The sequence below is a fragment of the Suillus fuscotomentosus genome (genome assembly GCF_016647785.1).
Source record: "Suillus fuscotomentosus strain FC203 chromosome Unknown F5891scaffold_354, whole genome shotgun sequence".
Classification (NCBI taxonomy): Eukaryota; Fungi; Basidiomycota; class Agaricomycetes; order Boletales; family Suillaceae; genus Suillus; species Suillus fuscotomentosus.
This window is the reverse complement of record NW_024539866.1, coordinates 1-17,747: the sequence shown is the minus strand read 5'-3', so window position 1 is coordinate 17,747 and position 17,747 is coordinate 1. Positions and strand designations below refer to the sequence as shown.

Here is a 17,747-nt window from a genome sequence, read left to right as displayed (position 1 = left end):
CTCCCGCTGGCAAATATTTTCTTGCCGACGCAGGATATCCTCTACGTCCTGGGTTGCTGGTACCCTACCGAAGCGTGCGTTATCATCTTGCCGAATGGGGTCGCGCCAATATACGGTAAGTTCATTCTCGATTGATTTTCAATGTGCTAAGTACTAAGTTTACAGGCCTTCTAACAAGGAGGAATTATTTAATCTACGTCACGCGTCAGCACGAAACGTCATTGAGCGCATCTTTGGCGTTCTCAAGCAACGTTTTCGCATACTGCTCTTACCACCGGCCTACGCTATGGAGATTCAAGCGCAGATTCCAGCCGCGCTTTGCGCCCTACACAACTACATTCGTCTTCGTGACCCTAGCGAGGGTCATCCTCCTGCTGATGACGAAGATGAAGATGTTGAGGATGGTGGTGGTCTTGGCGCTGACGTGGCCGCGGAGGATGACGCAGCAGCTATTGAGGAGGATAACGAGGAGGAATTTCGTCAAGGAGCTGCGATGCGTGATCGCATTGCAGCAGCGATGTGGACGCAGTATCAGCGCGTCATACAGGAACGGGGTTTAGACGCACTTGATATCATGGACGATGACGAGGATGCTGCTGCTGATGCCGCTGATGATACTGATAGTGATGTGTAGGCTTACTTTGTACTTACTACTGTGCTCCATACTGAACAATGAACAATGAAGTGAGAACGCGCTTGTTATTGACACACAAGAGTTATTCTATTCAGTTCACAGGTGGTAGGTAGTACAACATATAGCAACACAACACAAGAAGTAGCGAGCGAACACACACAGCATGATGAGATTTAAAACATTGAAAACGAATATTGTCCTGCTGGCAGGCGGCTCAGCCCGTCATTTCAGCATCAACACGCGGCGCTGGACCGGCATCACCTGCATCAACTGCCTCGCCGATCAGCTTCCCCACGAATGCACGCCTCCTACTCTTCTCCTGAAGATTCACGTAGAACTTGAGGTAATGTTCATTGCCCTTTGAACCAATGAACATGATGAGAGCAGCCTGCTGGTCCGGCGGTATGTCAGAGTCCTCGCCTTCCAGGATTTTGACGGCTCGCATGACCAGGTCCTCACTACCTTGTGCACCATCAGGCCCTCCTCTGACAAACCATTCAAAGACGTCGGTGAGCCGGTTGATGGTGCCTTGCATCCCCACCACAGCAGCTGCCGGCGTGATCTTTGCAGCCTTGGCGGCACTGCTGATCTTGGTGACACGGCTGTTCTGGGACACCACCGGAGTCCGTGGTTTCTTGGATGGGGGGGCTGACACCAGCGTGGTGGAAGGAGGTCGCATGGACGATGACAAGTGCGTGGAGCCAATTGACTCCATGTCCCCCATCACATCCGAATATGGGCGCTTGCTGGCGTTAGAGCCAGCAGCGGTAGACGCAGCGGTAGTAGAGATGGCGGTGGAACGTGCAGGAGTGGAGCTAGTGATGGACGTAGAGGTGGCGGCAGTGCTTAATGGGCCTGCAGAAGCGGGAACAGCAGCAGCGCTTGGAGCAGCAGGAACAGCAGCAGCGCTTGGAGCAGCAGGAACAGCAGCAGTGCTTGATGGGCCAGCAGCATCCGCAAGATCGTTATCAGCATTGGTGGTGGAGGGAGCAGCGCCACCTGGACGGAAGACGTGCCGCCCTCTAGCGCCGCCCAATGGGATGATGGTCTGCATTTTTTCATAATGCTCCCATCCCCTGTTGCGGAAAGGACGCATGAGGTTATTTGCCTGACAAAAGTCAGCGCTCAAATCAATATGACGAAGAGGGGACATACCTTGACATACGATGTCCATACAGCCGCAGCCGCAGTTCCTTCAATCCCAGCTCCAGTCTCATTGTCCCAGTGGACCCCTGTCTGGTTGCGGTACTTCTCGATAGCATGAAATATGTTTTTAAGCTAGATGAGACTCGTCAGCTTAGATCAGATGAGATCAAATAGGGCTTACTGATGTCCACTTGTTTCGAGTTGATTTCGCTGTCTTCAGTGGACCTGCGCGAGTGGATTGAAGCGCCTCATGATTGTTGATGAACTCTGCAGCAGAGCCAAGAACCTGCTGCTTGAAGTTGCCTGCCCCTTCAGCCTCTGAGCGATGATCATAGAGATAGTCTACAAGGGTAACAGTCTCGACATCATTCCACTGCGCTGGTGGGGCCTTGGAGTGAGGGGGAGCATTGACTTCAGGTTGGGCCATGAGAAGAGTAGTGTACTGTGCACAGATCGCAGTGATCGCGACCGCACCAGCAAAAAGCCTCTTACGCCGCTCTAGGGTTAGATGAGGGTATACATCCATTGATAATATGTACAGTAGGAGAGAAGCAAGGTTCGAGCTCCGACATCTCGGAACGATGCCGGTGAACATTTTCGCAAACATGCCAAAGCAAATATTGAAAAATATCGAAAATATCGAGTTGCCGAACTAGCTCTTACAGAATTCAGGGCCCAAACTTAATCGACCTGCCAGACTCGTCATGCTATAACTTAATAATGTAATATGTAGCTTGGAATGACATCGATGTCGTTCAAACTGTTGTTCACATGCACCAACTTCTTGAGCGGCCTACCTTTTTTGGTTTCCAAGATCCAGTCCCACACCGGGTGAACGTCTATGATATGATATGACCCAGAAGTGCCATCCTTTTTGTCTTTGTCGTGAACTCTGCTGACTTTCCATTCAATTTCCTTTTTCGTAGTTCACCAATACTTACACATTCCGTATGAGCTCGAAGTTCTCCTTTCTCAGTTTTGTGCTCGTCTGTTTGATAAGTATAGCCTATTCCGTACGTCGTCTGTTTAATAACTTACTGTGGTTGTCGCTTGGTGTCTCGCCTCGGGTCATGATAACCTTACAAGAAGATAACCGCTTAGCAAGTTGCCTCTCGTTAATCACTGTGTTTTCTACTACACTGGGAAGTGCGCAACCCAGAATCCTGCGCGTGCGTGCATATCAATATGACTACATACACTTCGTGACGTTGTAGACGTGAGCTCGGAGGAAACTCCCCGTCCGGGATACCGCACGTGACCCGTTGTCATTGAAACTTTTATTCGGTTCACTGGTTTATTAGATTACATAAGATAGGCCTCGAGCAGTTTCTGTAAACGTCACGTGATAAAGTGTGATGAAGCGTGACAAAAGCAATGAATGTGTATAGGATGTCCATGGCGACAAGATATAAAAAAACAAAAACGGAGAAGTTGTAGTATACGTACTTTTTAACGAGTCATTTGTTTTAGAATTACCATTTGTGTGAAATTGAAGGAGGAGATAGCGACACAAGTAAGGTTTAAGGCATACATTGTATCTGGAGTCCCGGTACCAAATGCAGTAATCACAAGTAAAGTCACAGCTAAGTCACATCACGTGATGTTTGCAGAAACTGCTTGAGGCCTATCTTACATATAGCAAAGCTTCACGTAATCCTTTCAAGCAAAGCCACTTAATATTCCATCCTGCAGGCCGTATTCTTCCCCCAAGATATATTGTTTGTCTATCTTGCACCATGATTCTGGGAGACTTCTCTGCTTGTATATTCATGGATGGCCAGGAGCTTCCAGAGTATGATATCGTCGTTTCCAGTACGCCAACAGAGAACAGAATAACGTGTTGGATCGCGTCAACTGCAGGCAAGGTACGTTGTCCATAAAATGCATAGCGAAAGACCCTTAGTATCTCCATAAGAAATTTCAAGTCAGCGCGAAATTTTTAGCCCGGCAGACCTCGGGAGCCTTATTAACCGTCTTCGTTGACGGTATTACCTGTCGTCCATACGTCATGCCTCCGGGCTGGACTGGTACACAGAACATAACGCATCTGAGCAATAGTTATGTTAAAAGAGATTTCATGTTCTCCCAACTTGAGCTTACTGGTTAGTATGCGAAAGTTCCCGAAGCCTTCTTCCAAGTTCTAATGCTAAACATCAGATGACGACTCAATGCTCGATGATCGAAGCGCAAATGATATAGGTCAAATTATGATGGAGGTAGTGCAGGGGAAGTACACCATGAAAGAACAAGTAATGGGTTCCCAGAACGTGAACGACCGTACCCTTCGTGTGCGGGAAGGCAAGGTGCATGAACGCGCCAAGAAGGCATGCCCTCATCGTGTTGTGTGCGTAAAATTTCATCGCAAACCTCACTGTTTTATGATTGTCATTTTGTTAAGCTTCGGAGAAGAAGTACCCGATCAAAGCCCAGTATCAGCCTTCAAGATTATACCAGACAATAGTCCAAAGACTGTCTTCGTATTCAAGTACACGCGCTTGGGTGGGCCATGATGTTTTCTACGCGCATTCGCCACTCACACATGGTCCCGATCCCAGACATCCTGCAAGCAATGGGAGTAGCACCACGTACATCAATCATGGCAGACACAGAGGCAGAGATGGAGGATCATGACGATGACAATGAAGTCATGGATGGGTCTGATGAGTCCTTGCCCTCAGATGATGTCAAACCACTGGCAAGGATTCGAGAGCTAGAGGTAATTTTTTGTTTTGGTGATATCTTTTCCTCCAGCTCATTCTCGTCTTGCAGATGGAGCTTCAGCGCTTGCGTGCACAAGTAGAAGATCGGAAGCCCTCGCTTGTCAAGTTGGAACACGGGGGATCGCGACGGAAACCCGCTGCTATGGAGGTTATTGATCTCACTGAGGATTAGCTTCTCTTTTCTTGGGTTCAGGTCCTCCGTTCTGAGGTAAGCAATCAAATTCCCAGTGTGATGGACACCACCATGCATTTTCTAGGAACTCGATTATCTGCAAGATGAAACACGCTACATCAATAGTTTCTGTGTGGTTCGAAATCATCATCACTATGATGTATGTATGTACATTGTATAGGTGCAGAACTTTGAAAGTCTGTCGCCACGAGTCCTGACGTTACGCTTACGACTCGAATAATACTTTCTTGTACCGTTAGTACTACGCCTTGTTCTATAACCACTGTATAATGACATTCCAAGTCGTATATAGACTTCATATAATAACAGCTCGCACTCCGAGGTTTCAGAAGTTCAAACATTCAAGATTAATACAAACAAACTTTTATCACTTTCTTTCTCCCGTGGCAGGGTCGAATATCCACACTCATGCTCCTCGGAGACTTCTGTGCCTGGCCTGCGCTGCAGTTGATGGAAATGAGCTCAGCGCTCACGATCGAGAATTTCGTGGCACCGCCGTCTCCTCTTGAAGATAGGAGGCTAGTACTAGGTACATGCTGGATTGTATCTGAGGAAGGAAATCGGATATCCTCTCAACTCGCGTTCCGAATGTCGCGGCATAAGTACGGAGCTCAATGTCGTTTCGCTCAAGTGTTTCCGGTTGGTACCAGGACATTCCGAAACGCACACAACGTTTACAATGACTTATCAATGATGCGGTACTGCGCACTATGTATTAGCTCTCGTGACCAACTCGCGACTTTCATATCTCCTCGACCGCCGGTACTTGCCGGCAATGCAATGGCGACTTGATATTGTTCCACTGTTGACCGGTATCTAGACCTTCATGATCATGCTGAGCGGTATTCAGATGATGACGGCTACCTACTGCCCTTGGATGATCATGGGGGACAATTGTATATTTTACGAACACACAGCTATTGGGACATTCAAGAAGTATATCGTGTGAGTGGCAGTCATATTTTGGGACTTGACTCGTTCCATAACTGCAGCCTCGAAGACGAAGCTAAGAGAACCTCCGGTACAGACAAACCTCCTATTTGATTGATCTTATGCTCCGTCGGTAAGCTTGTCTCCGATTTCTGTACCGAACACAATAAATGTCGTCGCTCTCTGCGATTATTAGCCGGAAGCCTATGGGTGGACCGGAAGCCGATCAACTCGCATGGTCCTAATGAGTGTAGAATGAGCTGAAACGCTCGCGGCAAAAGGAGGGACTCGGGATTCCGAATCAAGTTAGGAGGACCGTCATCCTCGTGAGCGGGGATATTTCTGCCACTGAGACTACCGGCCTGACGTCAGTACAGCCTTGAGTAGATCCTGCCGGCGGCAGGTGCTCATTCTCAAATACTACCCTTCCGGTGTAATCGGTACCCCACAGAAGTCGGTACTTTCACAAAACTCGTGTTTATAAACACGGATATCATTCTCTCTGTTATGACTCATTATGATGTTGAACGACCACGTGAACTGGAGTAGAATGGAGCGAGATAGTTGAAAGTGCCGAAGCCACGTAAAGATATCGACACCTGTCGATATGTGCCGTGGCATTTGCGTGACTGCCAGCGTCTGTGGCGTACCGATTGCACCGGAAGGGATAGTATACAAACATGGCGTCCTCGGTGTGATGTCCTGTACCGGCCCGAATCCTTCTTTCGATTCCTCAAAATCTATGCCGTGTTTCGTCCATGGTGCCTGTCTGTACTGCCTGGTCAGTATCACGTCGCATGACACCACTCGTGGTTGAAATTGAAACATCACATGAAGACGGTGACTCGTACATCGATTCTATTCTCCTGATAACTTTCTGATGTTCTCCGAAGTGGTAAAGTGGCGCAGAATTCTTGAAAGGGGGGCTGAGAGGAGTAGCGGAAACAGTATTTTTGTGCGTATCTGTCACAAAGCTGAAAACGAAGAAATGTGAATGTCACATATTGTCCAGAAATTTAGAGTTTAACCAACGCGTTGTTTGGAGTATAATGGCGCCTTATCAAAATAGTAACGGCATTGAGTGATAGACTGGATTGCGTTGAGTTTCGGCCGCCTTTCCGGATCTACATCAACTCCTCGGACTTTATTGACACGAAGGAGTACTAGTCCATATGTGATAGTGATTCCACGTAGAGACACCTCATGTTTTTGGTCCATGATCCGTTGCCAACCTGTTGAAGAAGGAACCAGAGCGCTGGACATTTGCGGTCCGTTACATCGGCCGATGTGAACCCAGCGTTGACAACTCCTATGTGCCGTTCCTCACGTGTCATCAATCTTTACGGGTCAGGCGTGCATCGCGACTTGTCTGAAATGACCGCAAGTCAGCACATTATGACGTGCTTTGTGAATGGCCCAGAGCTCAAATGAAAAGCCGTTTTGTAAAGCCTGACCTCATTTCCACTGTTCCGGAAGTATCACAAAGCTGCTAGACCAGCAGATAATGAGTTCATTAAAATCGAAGATTAAGCTTGCAAGAAACATTTACCATCTCCAAGATGTGAATCGCGAGTAGGTATGGTCCGGGCTAAAATCACAGCGAGAAGTACGCATTTCCAAGTGGTCTAGAGGTGCCTAGCACCAGGCCATAGCCACCGAGGAGGTACCAGTAACGTCATTCAGTTGCTGTGAAGAACGTTCATCAACGTACCAACAAGTTTGGTTTGAAAGGAAGAGTTTTGGGATATGTCACATGACGTGAACGCGTTCCTTGGTGTCGCTGAGTTTCAAATTTAATTAGTGGATAAAAGCACGCGTAATTCCATGCACGCCTTTCTGTACCTGGTTAAGCGCGTGTACATCGATTGAAAGCTATCCACGTCATCATTCTCCTTTCCTTCAATGCTATCCTATGGGACGCTACGAGCGTGCATCAGGGTCGATGGACAAGCTTTGGAGAGCTATGGAATTGAGACGTTTCCAGAAGAAAATAAGGTGACCTGTTGGATTGCTTCGGAAGCAGGAAAGGTGTGTACTTCGTGAATTTGTACATGAGGCGACCCCCAACGCCGCCTCCTGTCACTCCTGCAGACGTTCTCTGTAGTATGGCAAGATATCAACTATGCACGCCAGTATCACCAAACAGGAGATGTGACACTCGATGGCATACATGGAGGGGGTCAATTAATGCATGCTTTAGGTTTCAATGAGCCACCGACGTATCAGAGATGTACGGCAGAATTCAAATACGTCAACACATCAATGAATTCCATCCGTCCGCTTACCTTCTCGAGGCTTCAGCTGACGGGTCAGTTTTATCTAGTGCAGACCATCAGACTCCAGAAGGATGCTCATATACTTACAGATGAAGATAAACACCTGAATTCTGCACACGCAGATCTCGGAGAAATTTCCTTGGCCATCTGGCCTGTGAGTGTGATTGGCATGGGCCACCGAAAAAATACAATCTCTGCTAAGGGAACGATAGTTCACGAGCGCTCAAAGAAGGCATCAAGTCACTGTGTGGGGTGCGTAGTTTTGCTCCATCTCGTCACCCAAGTCACATACGATCTTAGGTTTGGAGAGGAGATCCGTGTGCCACCGCAACAGGTAATTAACGTGGCGCGCGTTGGAATAACCCCCACGGCTACATTTGTTTTCAGGTACAGACCATTTGGTTCGTGTGCAAAACATAGTCGGTAATTATATTCTGATACTCATATATCCTTACTAGATCGACTCGTGGCAGATGGTATTGCCCCGCCACCTATGCAACCTTCATGGGGAACCAAGCGTGAAGCTCCTGTAGACGTACCAGAATCTGAAGATTACAACGATGGGACAGGCTCAGATATAGATGATGAAGCCTTGCGTGAGCTTAATGCGCTGAAAGTCAGATCTTTTCTTGCGATATGCTTATAGAAGCGCTGACACCCAATTTACGAAGGCACAAGTGAAAAGGCTCGAGGAAAGAATAACCACTACCCGCAGTGCCAAGAGGGTAAAATTGGAGTCCAGTGACAGCATGCGGAGTCAGTGAGACGTTGAGAAGTATCACTACCTTATAGGTAGGTTTCTAATCTCTCCCCAATAGCTTGATCACTGAAAGCACAAGCGCACACAACGTAATTCCGACCCACGTCTTTCTTTTGGACTCTCACTCTGTCACATTCACATGCATGAGAAAACGCGCATCGAGGTTTGACTGTTTTCCGCTCCAATAATGTCCCCGTCCCGCACACCGTAACGAAGGAAATGCTTTAGAGCATTCAACAGCATTGCATCTTCGCCTATTTCCGTATCCATCTACCATTAATTGACGTCAAATCTGCATCGGCGTTGACCATCCCCTCGTCATGCTCCAATTATATTTCAATCTTGTACAATCGGCCGTGGTTCGTTTTCTTGATAGGTACGTTCTTGCGGGATACTTGAACTCTCGCTGACCAAACCCTGACGAGCAGATTAATCGTATACATAGTTCATTCTCACCCGTTAATCCTCGATCGATTTTAATAGCCTGCGATCACGGTCCGTCTTGTGCAATCACCGCCTCCACTTCTCAGATCAGCTGATTTGACTCTACGTACCGTCACTTAATCAAGGTGTCTTCTTGACGAACCACTCCTCTTACTTTCCTACGCATAGATATCCATGCTGGACGTGGATCTAGTTAGCTCGAAATGATAACGGCTTTTGCGCTATTTGATTTTTGCCTGATCACAGCCCTGCTCAGCATCCCTCGGAAATGAGGCAAACGTTATTTCTTAAGGAAATGGGCTTCCATGTGCAAGGGGAAGGTGGGCTAGGCTGTGCACCTTGTGTTTTTCACTAATCTGGTCTAGTCTGGTCTGGTCTCCAGGCGCATCCAGGGACCGCTCGCTGGACTATACGTGAAACGTCCGGCGTCCAACTTGCCAGCCTCGAGGTTGGCGTTAATTTTGTACGTACCTTTGGTTGCTTCTATAACGAAGCTCCACATAGGATAAACTTGTGGAGCGCACGAGGGATTCCTGTGCAGGGAATTTCCATCAATTGCACTCTGTGCGGCCCTAAAATGTCGCGAAATAGCGTAACTGCCTCGTGGGTTGTGGCACCAATGACTATAAAGCCCACACAATTCCTTCCTGTATAACGAAATATCCTCTGTACCTCATCGGAGTTCACGTCATAAGCACAATGACTGTAAGCGTAACGCTCCATTATTATGTGCCTCGTGTTCATCGTTTGCTCACCAACCCCATGCAGCAGTGCACCAGCAACAAGCCCTCCGGACCTATCCGTCGAAGATTAAGGCTTCTTGATAAAGCTGTGCAATTTTTATCGCGCCTAGATGGTCGAGGGCCTCACACAATACACGAGGTGTCCCTAAACACTTCATTCCATTCGCTTCCGTTGAGTCAGGTAAATAATAGCAATGAGTATAAAGACCCATGTCCGATACTTAATTTTCGCACAGGAACAAAGCCCTTCCATCCATTCAACATTTGACTTCCACTCAATCTCTGACATGCCTGACCAACAACTCGCACTCATCATCCCATCCAAGCAAGCGACTTTTACCGTCGCTAGCCGAAAAATACCCAAGCCAGGCCCTGGCGAGGTTCTCGTCAAACTCCAGGCCACTGCGCTCAACCCTTTCGATGCTAAGATCCACAGAGATGGCACTTTCGTCGACAGCTATCCTGCAGTTCTGGGCACCGACGGTGCTGGCATCGTCGAAGAAATTGGTGAAGGCGTTACAAAATTCAATCCAGGGGAAAGAATGTATGCCATCTCATTTCTATAATGGCCACGTTCGTTGTGAGATTGATCGTTACTTCGGCTAGATTCTTCCATGGTGCCTTTGACGATAACGATCTGGCAACCTTTCAGCAGTATTGCGTAGTCACAACTGACTTCGCAGCTAAGGCAAGTTAATCCCCGCGATCGGTAGTCGAGACTCGTGTTGATCGATATTACTCAGGTCCCGAGAAGCTTATCGCTCGACCAGGCAAGTACTATCGCATGCGGAATTGGCACAGCCGCGATCGGGATGTACGGTACCATGAATGGTATCGGTCTCATTCCACCTTGGGAGCGCGGCGGATGGTCCAAGTACAAAGGTTGGCCCATCTTGATCCTCGGTGGTGCCGGCTCTGTGGGCAACTACGGTAAGCTTAGCGGCTCATTGCCACAGCCAAGACATCTTACTAATACATCACTGCTACTAGTTATCCAACTAGCGAAACTATCGGGCTTCTCACCTATCATTACCACTTCCTCGCTGAAGCACACGGAACGTCTGAAGAGTCTCGGAGCAAACCACGTCATAGACAGATATCTTCCACTATCAGCACTCAAACAGGCCGTGATGAAAATTACGGGCTCTCGCATACATATGATGTACGACTGCATATCCACAGCAGAGACGCAGGAGGCTGCTTGGTCATTGCTTGCGCCAGGAGGGAAGCTTGTTGTCACACAGCCATCCTTGATTAGCAAGGACAGCTATGACAGTAGGCAGGTGGTTCCTGTAGACGGAAGCCCGCAATCAGACGAGAACTGGGAAACGGGGAAGAGGCTGTGGGCTCATCTTGAGAGATGGGTCGAAGAGGGTCACATACGGGTATGTATCAATCAAACCTTACCTCTAGGTATTCTCTAACATTTTTTCAGCCAAACAATGTCGAACTAGTATCTGGCGGGCTGCGTGCAATACCAGATGCGCTCGAGAGATTCAACGCTGGGAAGGTAGACGGAGTGAAACTGGTAGTTCGACCACAAGAAACTTAACAATTTTGCACGGGCGATCTGGGACATATATGATCATTATTTTATCTAGATACCCCCTGCATTACCTTCATTTCTTTGTCAATATGAATTGCTTCTTGCATGTGTCATCATTTCAAAAATGGTCGCGACTCGGAGTCGTATATAAAAATGGGACCCCTATGTAGAGTCGCTTTCAATCGTGCTCTCATCTTCCTAACCATGTCTGATACAAAGCAACAAAAAGCACTCTTACTGAAGTCCAAGCACGGCCAATTCGCTGTTGGTTTGAACAGCATCCCGAAGCCCGGGAAGGATGAGGTCTTGATCAAGGTTTACTCTGTAGCCCTTAATCCTATCGACTACAAAGTTCAGGAAACCGGGATGTTTGTCGACCACTACCCAGTAGTACTCGGTGAGGATATTGCTGGTACCGTCGACGAAGTGGGAGAAGGCGTTCTCAACTTCGCGAAGGGAGACAGAGTGTGAGCACTATTAGCCCCTGAGTTGTGCCTGGGTCGCTTCCTTACCTTATTCGCTGTAGATTCACGCATGGCCAGTTTTCAAATGATAAAGCTGGTTTCCAACAGTTCGCACTTGGAGTTACGGATTTCACTGCGAAGGTATGTTCTTATTGAAGGATTTGCATTGGTACTGACAGCATATAGATTCCGGATAATTTGGGATATGATGACGCAGCCACTATTCCATTGGCCCTCGACACTGCTTCGACTGGCCTGTATAATAAAACCACGTACGGGTTTGGCCTCACGCCGCCTTGGGTAAAGGGCGGTATCGGCATGTACTCCGGGACTCCGATCGTCATTCTTGGTGGAGCGTCAGCTGTTGGGTCTTATGGTAAGTTGCTGTCAAGAGAAGTATCATTCTAACCTTCCCCTTTCAGTCATTCAGCTGGCTCACCTCTCTGGGTTCTCTCCTATCATCACGACTGCGTCGCCTGCCCATGAAGTGTACCTGAAGTCGCTTGGGGCTACCCATGTATTGAACAGGCACCTTTCTGCCGACGTTGTCAAGGCTGCTATCAACGGATTTACAAAGAACCCGATCAAGTACGTGTATGATGCTATTGCTCTCTCTGAGACACAGCAGGTTGGATGGTCGATCCTCGATGCGAAAGGATGCCTAGTTTTGACGCTTCCGGCATCAGTCCAAGAAGACGAAGGAAAGGAACGCAAAGCTATTATGACATTCGGAAGTCCACATACGAAAGAAAACAAGGAGCTTTGCAAGGGGTTGTGGGCCATTCTTTCGCAGTGGCTTGAAGCAGGGACCATTAAGGTGAGGTATCAAGCATATCCCAGTCTCACTGCCGCTGACCTACCTCATATAGCCTCTTAGGTACGAAGTTCTTCCTGATGGTCTTGAAGGAATCATCGGGGGGTTGGAACAAATGAAGGCGGCGAAAGTAAGTGGGAAAAAGTTGGTTGCTCACCCGCAAGACACCAAGTGAGGCCATACTATGTGGTCGACGAGGAAGTCAATGTGATTTTCGTCTGGTTTGTCACTGTATTTTTATTCAAGTGCCGGCATCGCATCACTATGTATTAGTAAATTATTTCAAGAACAAACCTGTAATTCAGATTTCATTCGAGTTGCAATTGGTGCGCAAGGAAATGATTGGCGTCTCTGCAAAACTTATTTGAAATTTTGAACACAAATAATTTCTCAAGTTAAACAAACACAATAATTAATGATAATTTTTTTTACCTCACGTTGAATCAAGCCAGGTCGTAATAGTCTGAACTCTAGACGTAATGCCTGGTCGGGGCCTCGTGTCAGTTGCTTCCATCAGCCAGTTTGTGGTTTTTAGCTTTGTCTTGCATGTGCTGTGACTTACGAACAAATTCCTCGACTGATCATGCGAGGACCTTTTGAGACTCTCTGCATCTCGGAAATTCTCGCAGTTATCCTTGATGGTTTGCAAGGCGACAAGAAGTCGTTATACCACATGTCTTGCTGTTGTCGTGCATTTACAGATCCTGCCCTCGATGTCCTCTGGAGATCCATGCACTCATTTGCGCCATTCACTTCGTTGATTCCACAAAGCGCGTCATTTGCGAATGTAAGTGACTCATCTCACGTCTGTCGCTGATGCCAATCCTCATTATACCTGCAGGACTCCTGGACGACAGACCACGATCTCCTAAAGTATCGCCCATCGAACGACTGGAAAACATTCGACAAATACGCTGCACGAGTACGGAGTTTGTGCATAGGAGACTACATCAATAACATCGCAGACCTCGTAAAAACCCAGGATTGTTATACATGTCTCACAGTCATTCGAGGACAGGATGGATGTCATCCTTTCCCAAAATTACGAAGTCTGATCTATATCCTCTACGGGCCAATTTCCCCGCAAGCGAAGCCATTTCCCCCCTCCCTGCGATCTCTCACTCTCGTGTGTCGCGACGCGATCGATTGTGACCCTATTGAATTGGTACTTGACCGCGCCGTCGCTGAAGCACCGCGTCTAAAGGAACTGCGCATTATTGGTCTCATGCGGACAATGAGAACGTTGCACCCAACACCCCAACCTCATTTCGGGCAGATCGAGAGCCTCGATCTAAGCAAAGCTTATATTCGTGCCCCCGAGCTTGCAACTCTTTGCACGCTATTGTCCCAGGCACCTATCTCAGACCTCAAAATCCACCTCCAAGATCGCTTGGACATAGATTGGGACGCCATTCCTCCGATGTTCCCTGCATTGAAGCAGTTGGATGTTCGTGGATCAATGTCTTCCGTCACCCTCTTCATGTCACGTCTTGCAGCAACAAACCTACATACGCTGGTTTTTCAGCCGAACGGGTATTTTCAGGGTGTCGTGATCGTCTTTGATTACCTCATACCTATCATCGTTAAGACGTTCGGAAAGTCGCTGAAATCACTTGATCTTCATATCAATGGACCTAGGCCTCGTGCCGAGGATAGTGACGTTATCAAGAGTATTTTTCAGGGGCTTGAGCCTCTTATGGAAGCAGGCTTGCAATCACTGCGCCTCTTTTTGCAGGTAGGCTCCACACTGAGACCAGTGCAATTCCCTCCGGAAGTGCAGTCCATGCTTGAGCCCTCCGCTTGGCCTTCCTTGAAGCACTTTCACTTTGCGACAAAAGAGTAGCAATACGCAGTGTTCTTCCTTGATATAAGCAATCGGTCAGGTTATACACTAGCATGGTTAGTCTTTTGGTCCCTGTCTAAGTACTGGGGTGGTCTAGGCGCTCGAGAGTTTGCTATTTACATAACTTTAGCAGGGCCGATTTTTTTAATTTTTTTTTCCCCATAACTTTAAGTACTACACACTGTTACGTCAGCATCCAGACAATTTAGATAGGTACCGGTCGTACGGCACCTGTAAAATCCATATTCTCGGCTGCATGCTCAGCATTTAGGACAAAGAACAGCGGTACTCACATTCAATTCTCGATGAGCTTTGCTATGGATTTACTCTTGTTGGCGACCAGCTGGGCTCACGTTCTTTTGGCACCATACACGAAAGTCGAAGAAAGTTTCAACCTGCACGCAACCCATGATGTTCTTATGTATGGAGTTGGAAGGAATAATTTGCACAAGGCATGAAACTTCCTCATCTCATCTCTTCGTATCTGATCTGTTGCGAAGTTTGACCATAACACCTTTTCAGGTGCCGTACCACGGACGTTCATAGGAAGCATTCTACTTGCGTGGCTCACTTCACCTGTCGCCTATGTAGCCAGTCAGTGGGGCTTGCTAAGCACAAAGCTCGACCTTCAGATAGCAGGTTTGATTCTATCTCAACACTTGTCTCGCAGCGTTTTGACCTTTCTCATAGTGCGTTTGGTCCTTGCTACGCTAAATGCAACAGGTCTCATGTTGATACGGCGGGCTGTATGTAGACGATTTGGTCGTCCAACTGGCCTCATGTATGTCCTCCTGATATGTTCGCAATTCCATCTGCCGTTTTGGATGGGCAGGACATTACCAAACATGTTCGCATTGTTCCCTGGTAGGTGATTTTCCTGCGACACAAGCCTCGGCTCAACAAAGGACAACCACAAGTCAACCTTGCATTCTACGCGTTGTACGACAGAGCTCCACACTCCCAATATCCTGCAAGAAGGAGTGCCGATGTTGCATTTGCTTTACTGACGTTCACTGCCGTTGTGTTCCGCTCGGAGGTCGTGCTATTACTAGCTCCTCTTGCCATCCAAGCACTTCTTCTCCGGCATATCAGTTTTATGAGACTGATTAGAATTGGTTTTTTCTCTGGCGTGCTGTCCATCGGTGCGTATCTTTCTTTGTGCACTGAAAGGTCTGCAACTGTTGAGCGACCAGTTTTAACCGTTACCATCGACTCATACATGTGGAACCAGTGGCCGCTGTGGCCCGAGATGTATGGTATATATTTCAATGTATATCAAGGCAAGAGTTCTGATTGGGGCGTAAGTTGTGACTTTATTTTTCTTTTGCGTCTCTCACCCATTGTGCAGACCTCACCTGTGCACGCGTATTTCCTTTCACACCTTCCAAAGCTTCTTCTTGGATCCTTACCGTTGGCTATACTCGGAGCTATCTCGGATAACCGTGTCCGGGCCCTAATGTACCCCCCAGTACTCTTTATTGCCCTCATCAGTTGTTTGGGTCACAAAGAATGGCGCTTCATTATCTATGTCGTTCCCCTATTCAATATCGCCGCCGCTCGGGGTGCCTGGTGGATGTAAGTATCCATATTTTCTACTTCGTTTGATCAGAGGCACACTGAGCTTTTCAACAGGGTATCTCGAAGGAAAGGTGGTCTTTTCGGAAGGATGATGTTTCTCGCAGCTATGGGCATACTTGCTCTGAATTGTGCCATCACTATCGTATCGACACGCGCGTCGATGGCAAACTACCCTGGTGGTTCTGCACTCGTAACATTCAACGATCAATATGCAGACCAACATGCTGGTATGAGCCACGGCGAATGAGCTTCTGAGTCTCGCTGACAACACCATCGCAGTGCAAGTTCACATATCTAACCTTGCAGCCCAGACTGGGGCCTCGCTCTTCCTCCAGAGTCATTCACCACCTTATATCCCATCCATGACCGCACCAGCAACAAATGATTGGGTCTATAACAAGACGGAAAGTCTGTCCCCCACGCGATCTTACAACATCAACACCGTTTACTCACCTCATTGCCGAGTCTTCGGTAGAGTTCACCGGGACTGGTCGATGGAAGTTAGTAGACAGCGTGCAGGGGTTCTCAAGATGGAAGTGGAACATTCCGCGAGGCGGCATCGCCAAGGTTCTGGAAGTTCCCCTCCATCAGTGGTTAAGCGTGTTGGAGATGGAGACGAACGACCAGCTTTATATACTAGAGAGAGTGGAAGTAATATTTTCTGTACCTGCTATCTTGATTCAGCCTGACATCTACTTGAGTGATTCTGCCAATGCGTGGAAATGAATTACCTTGTTTGTTACCGGGTGCCGTGTATCAATGTCCTTTGTTTGAATCACGTATCACTGGTACTCCGGGTATGTACTAGAGTGAGCGTTCTCGGGGCCCACGCGCCAAAAGTACTGGACTGGACTCTCAGGCTGCTTTCTTATCGTGTGCGTCCGCTATTGATTGTCAATGTTAAGATGCTGAAGCGCTGTCAACAGTGAACATGATGTTATGTCTTTTACCTGTACTTGTAGATATGTATGTACTATGTAGAGGTTTAACTCATAATGCGTGTGATGCACAGACTCCTAGTAGATGATCATCGCTCATAGTAAGCTTTTAGAGCTAGTTCGGCAACTCGATATTTTCGATATTTTTCAATATTTGCTTTGGCATGTTTGCGAAAATGTTCACCGGCATCGTTCCGAGATGTCGGAGCTCGAACCTTGCTTCTCTCCTACTGTACATATTATCAATGGATGTATACCCTCATCTAACCCTAGAGCGGCGTAAGAGGCTTTTTGCTGGTGCGGTCGCGATCACTGCGATCTGTGCACAGTACACTACTCTTCTCATGGCCCAACCTGAAGTCAATGCTCCCCCTAAGTCCAAGGCGATTCGGAGCTTGAATTTGAGCTTATCAACAAGATCAGTGATAATGAGGGTAGGGTATATACCTTGATGGATCCCCAACCACTGGGGTTCGCGATGGAGCGCCAACGCCTAGCAGCGCTCATGACGAATCCTCGGCCAGAGGTCCGGGAACGACTCCTCAAATGCATGGTACTCGTAATCAGCATCGTTGTTGCTTCTACGCACGGCATCCTACAATCAATATATCCCAAAGATCCCGAGCCCTATCACACTTCAGCGCTAACTGGGCAAGACTGGGTGATCGAGTTGCTCACTGGTCACCCAGAGCGCATCAGGTGTGAGCTTGGCATGCGC

The 17,747-nt window shown here is 47.8% G+C and overlaps 8 protein-coding genes across 8 annotated transcripts; 7 read left to right on the top strand and 1 right to left on the bottom strand.

The window, feature by feature from the left end:
* The first annotated feature begins 3,430 nt into the window (after positions 1 to 3,430).
* Positions 3,431 to 5,031, top strand: F5891DRAFT_1088156 (uncharacterized protein). Its single transcript, XM_041363487.1, has 7 exons — positions 3,431 to 3,645; positions 3,696 to 3,882; positions 3,938 to 4,124; positions 4,179 to 4,279; positions 4,336 to 4,496; positions 4,550 to 4,708; positions 4,777 to 5,031. The coding sequence occupies exons 1-6, from the start codon at positions 3,517 to 3,519 to the stop codon at positions 4,670 to 4,672; spliced, it is 888 nt and encodes a 295-aa protein (XP_041216345.1). The 5' UTR covers positions 3,431 to 3,516; the 3' UTR covers positions 4,673 to 4,708; positions 4,777 to 5,031.
* Positions 5,032 to 5,574: 543 nt separating this feature from the next.
* Positions 5,575 to 7,358, bottom strand: F5891DRAFT_1088161 (uncharacterized protein). Its single transcript, XM_041363488.1, has 4 exons — positions 7,173 to 7,358; positions 6,656 to 7,112; positions 6,455 to 6,597; positions 5,575 to 6,392 (listed from the first exon to the last, which is right to left on the bottom strand). Exons 2-4 carry the CDS (start codon positions 6,884 to 6,886, stop codon positions 6,044 to 6,046), a joined length of 723 nt encoding a protein of 240 aa, XP_041216344.1. The 5' UTR covers positions 6,887 to 7,112; positions 7,173 to 7,358; the 3' UTR covers positions 5,575 to 6,043.
* A 116-nt stretch (positions 7,359 to 7,474) lies between these two features.
* Positions 7,475 to 8,745, top strand: F5891DRAFT_437975 (uncharacterized protein). The gene is made up of 7 exons (XM_041371827.1): positions 7,475 to 7,651; positions 7,715 to 7,931; positions 7,989 to 8,151; positions 8,200 to 8,300; positions 8,358 to 8,515; positions 8,571 to 8,691; positions 8,739 to 8,745. Exons 1-6 carry the CDS (start codon positions 7,526 to 7,528, stop codon positions 8,661 to 8,663), a joined length of 858 nt encoding a protein of 285 aa, XP_041216343.1. The 5' UTR covers positions 7,475 to 7,525; the 3' UTR covers positions 8,664 to 8,691; positions 8,739 to 8,745.
* Positions 8,746 to 8,979: 234 nt separating this feature from the next.
* Positions 8,980 to 9,679, top strand: F5891DRAFT_989842 (uncharacterized protein; the record flags this gene model as incomplete). The annotated part of the gene is made up of 6 exons (XM_041378073.1): positions 8,980 to 9,018; positions 9,143 to 9,154; positions 9,272 to 9,295; positions 9,360 to 9,423; positions 9,469 to 9,566; positions 9,608 to 9,679. 6 exons carry the CDS (start codon positions 8,980 to 8,982, stop codon positions 9,677 to 9,679), a joined length of 309 nt encoding a protein of 102 aa, XP_041216342.1.
* Positions 9,680 to 9,746: 67 nt separating this feature from the next.
* Positions 9,747 to 11,599, top strand: F5891DRAFT_437951 (chaperonin 10-like protein). The gene is made up of 7 exons (XM_041371826.1): positions 9,747 to 9,808; positions 9,872 to 10,027; positions 10,083 to 10,390; positions 10,453 to 10,534; positions 10,590 to 10,776; positions 10,837 to 11,231; positions 11,282 to 11,599. Exons 1-7 carry the CDS (start codon positions 9,803 to 9,805, stop codon positions 11,396 to 11,398), a joined length of 1,251 nt encoding a protein of 416 aa, XP_041216341.1. The 5' UTR covers positions 9,747 to 9,802; the 3' UTR covers positions 11,399 to 11,599.
* F5891DRAFT_970248 (chaperonin 10-like protein) lies at positions 11,597 to 12,845 on the top strand (the record flags this gene model as incomplete). The annotated part of the gene is made up of 5 exons (XM_041376338.1): positions 11,597 to 11,859; positions 11,919 to 11,997; positions 12,043 to 12,232; positions 12,279 to 12,673; positions 12,726 to 12,845. The coding sequence occupies 5 exons, from the start codon at positions 11,597 to 11,599 to the stop codon at positions 12,843 to 12,845; spliced, it is 1,047 nt and encodes a 348-aa protein (XP_041216340.1).
* Positions 12,846 to 13,107: 262 nt separating this feature from the next.
* Positions 13,108 to 14,764, top strand: F5891DRAFT_1088143 (uncharacterized protein). The gene is made up of 2 exons (XM_041363486.1): positions 13,108 to 13,457; positions 13,512 to 14,764. Exons 1-2 carry the CDS (start codon positions 13,254 to 13,256, stop codon positions 14,511 to 14,513), a joined length of 1,206 nt encoding a protein of 401 aa, XP_041216339.1. The 5' UTR covers positions 13,108 to 13,253; the 3' UTR covers positions 14,514 to 14,764.
* Positions 14,758 to 16,804, top strand: F5891DRAFT_1088140 (alpha-1,6-mannosyltransferase subunit; the record flags this gene model as incomplete). Its single annotated transcript, XM_041363485.1, has 8 exons — positions 14,758 to 14,965; positions 15,014 to 15,152; positions 15,204 to 15,377; positions 15,431 to 15,655; positions 15,707 to 15,813; positions 15,862 to 16,088; positions 16,146 to 16,318; positions 16,371 to 16,804. Coding segments are annotated over exons 1-8 (1,568 nt in total), but the record flags the coding sequence as incomplete, so codon positions are not given.
* Between the last annotated feature and the right edge of the window lie 943 nt (positions 16,805 to 17,747).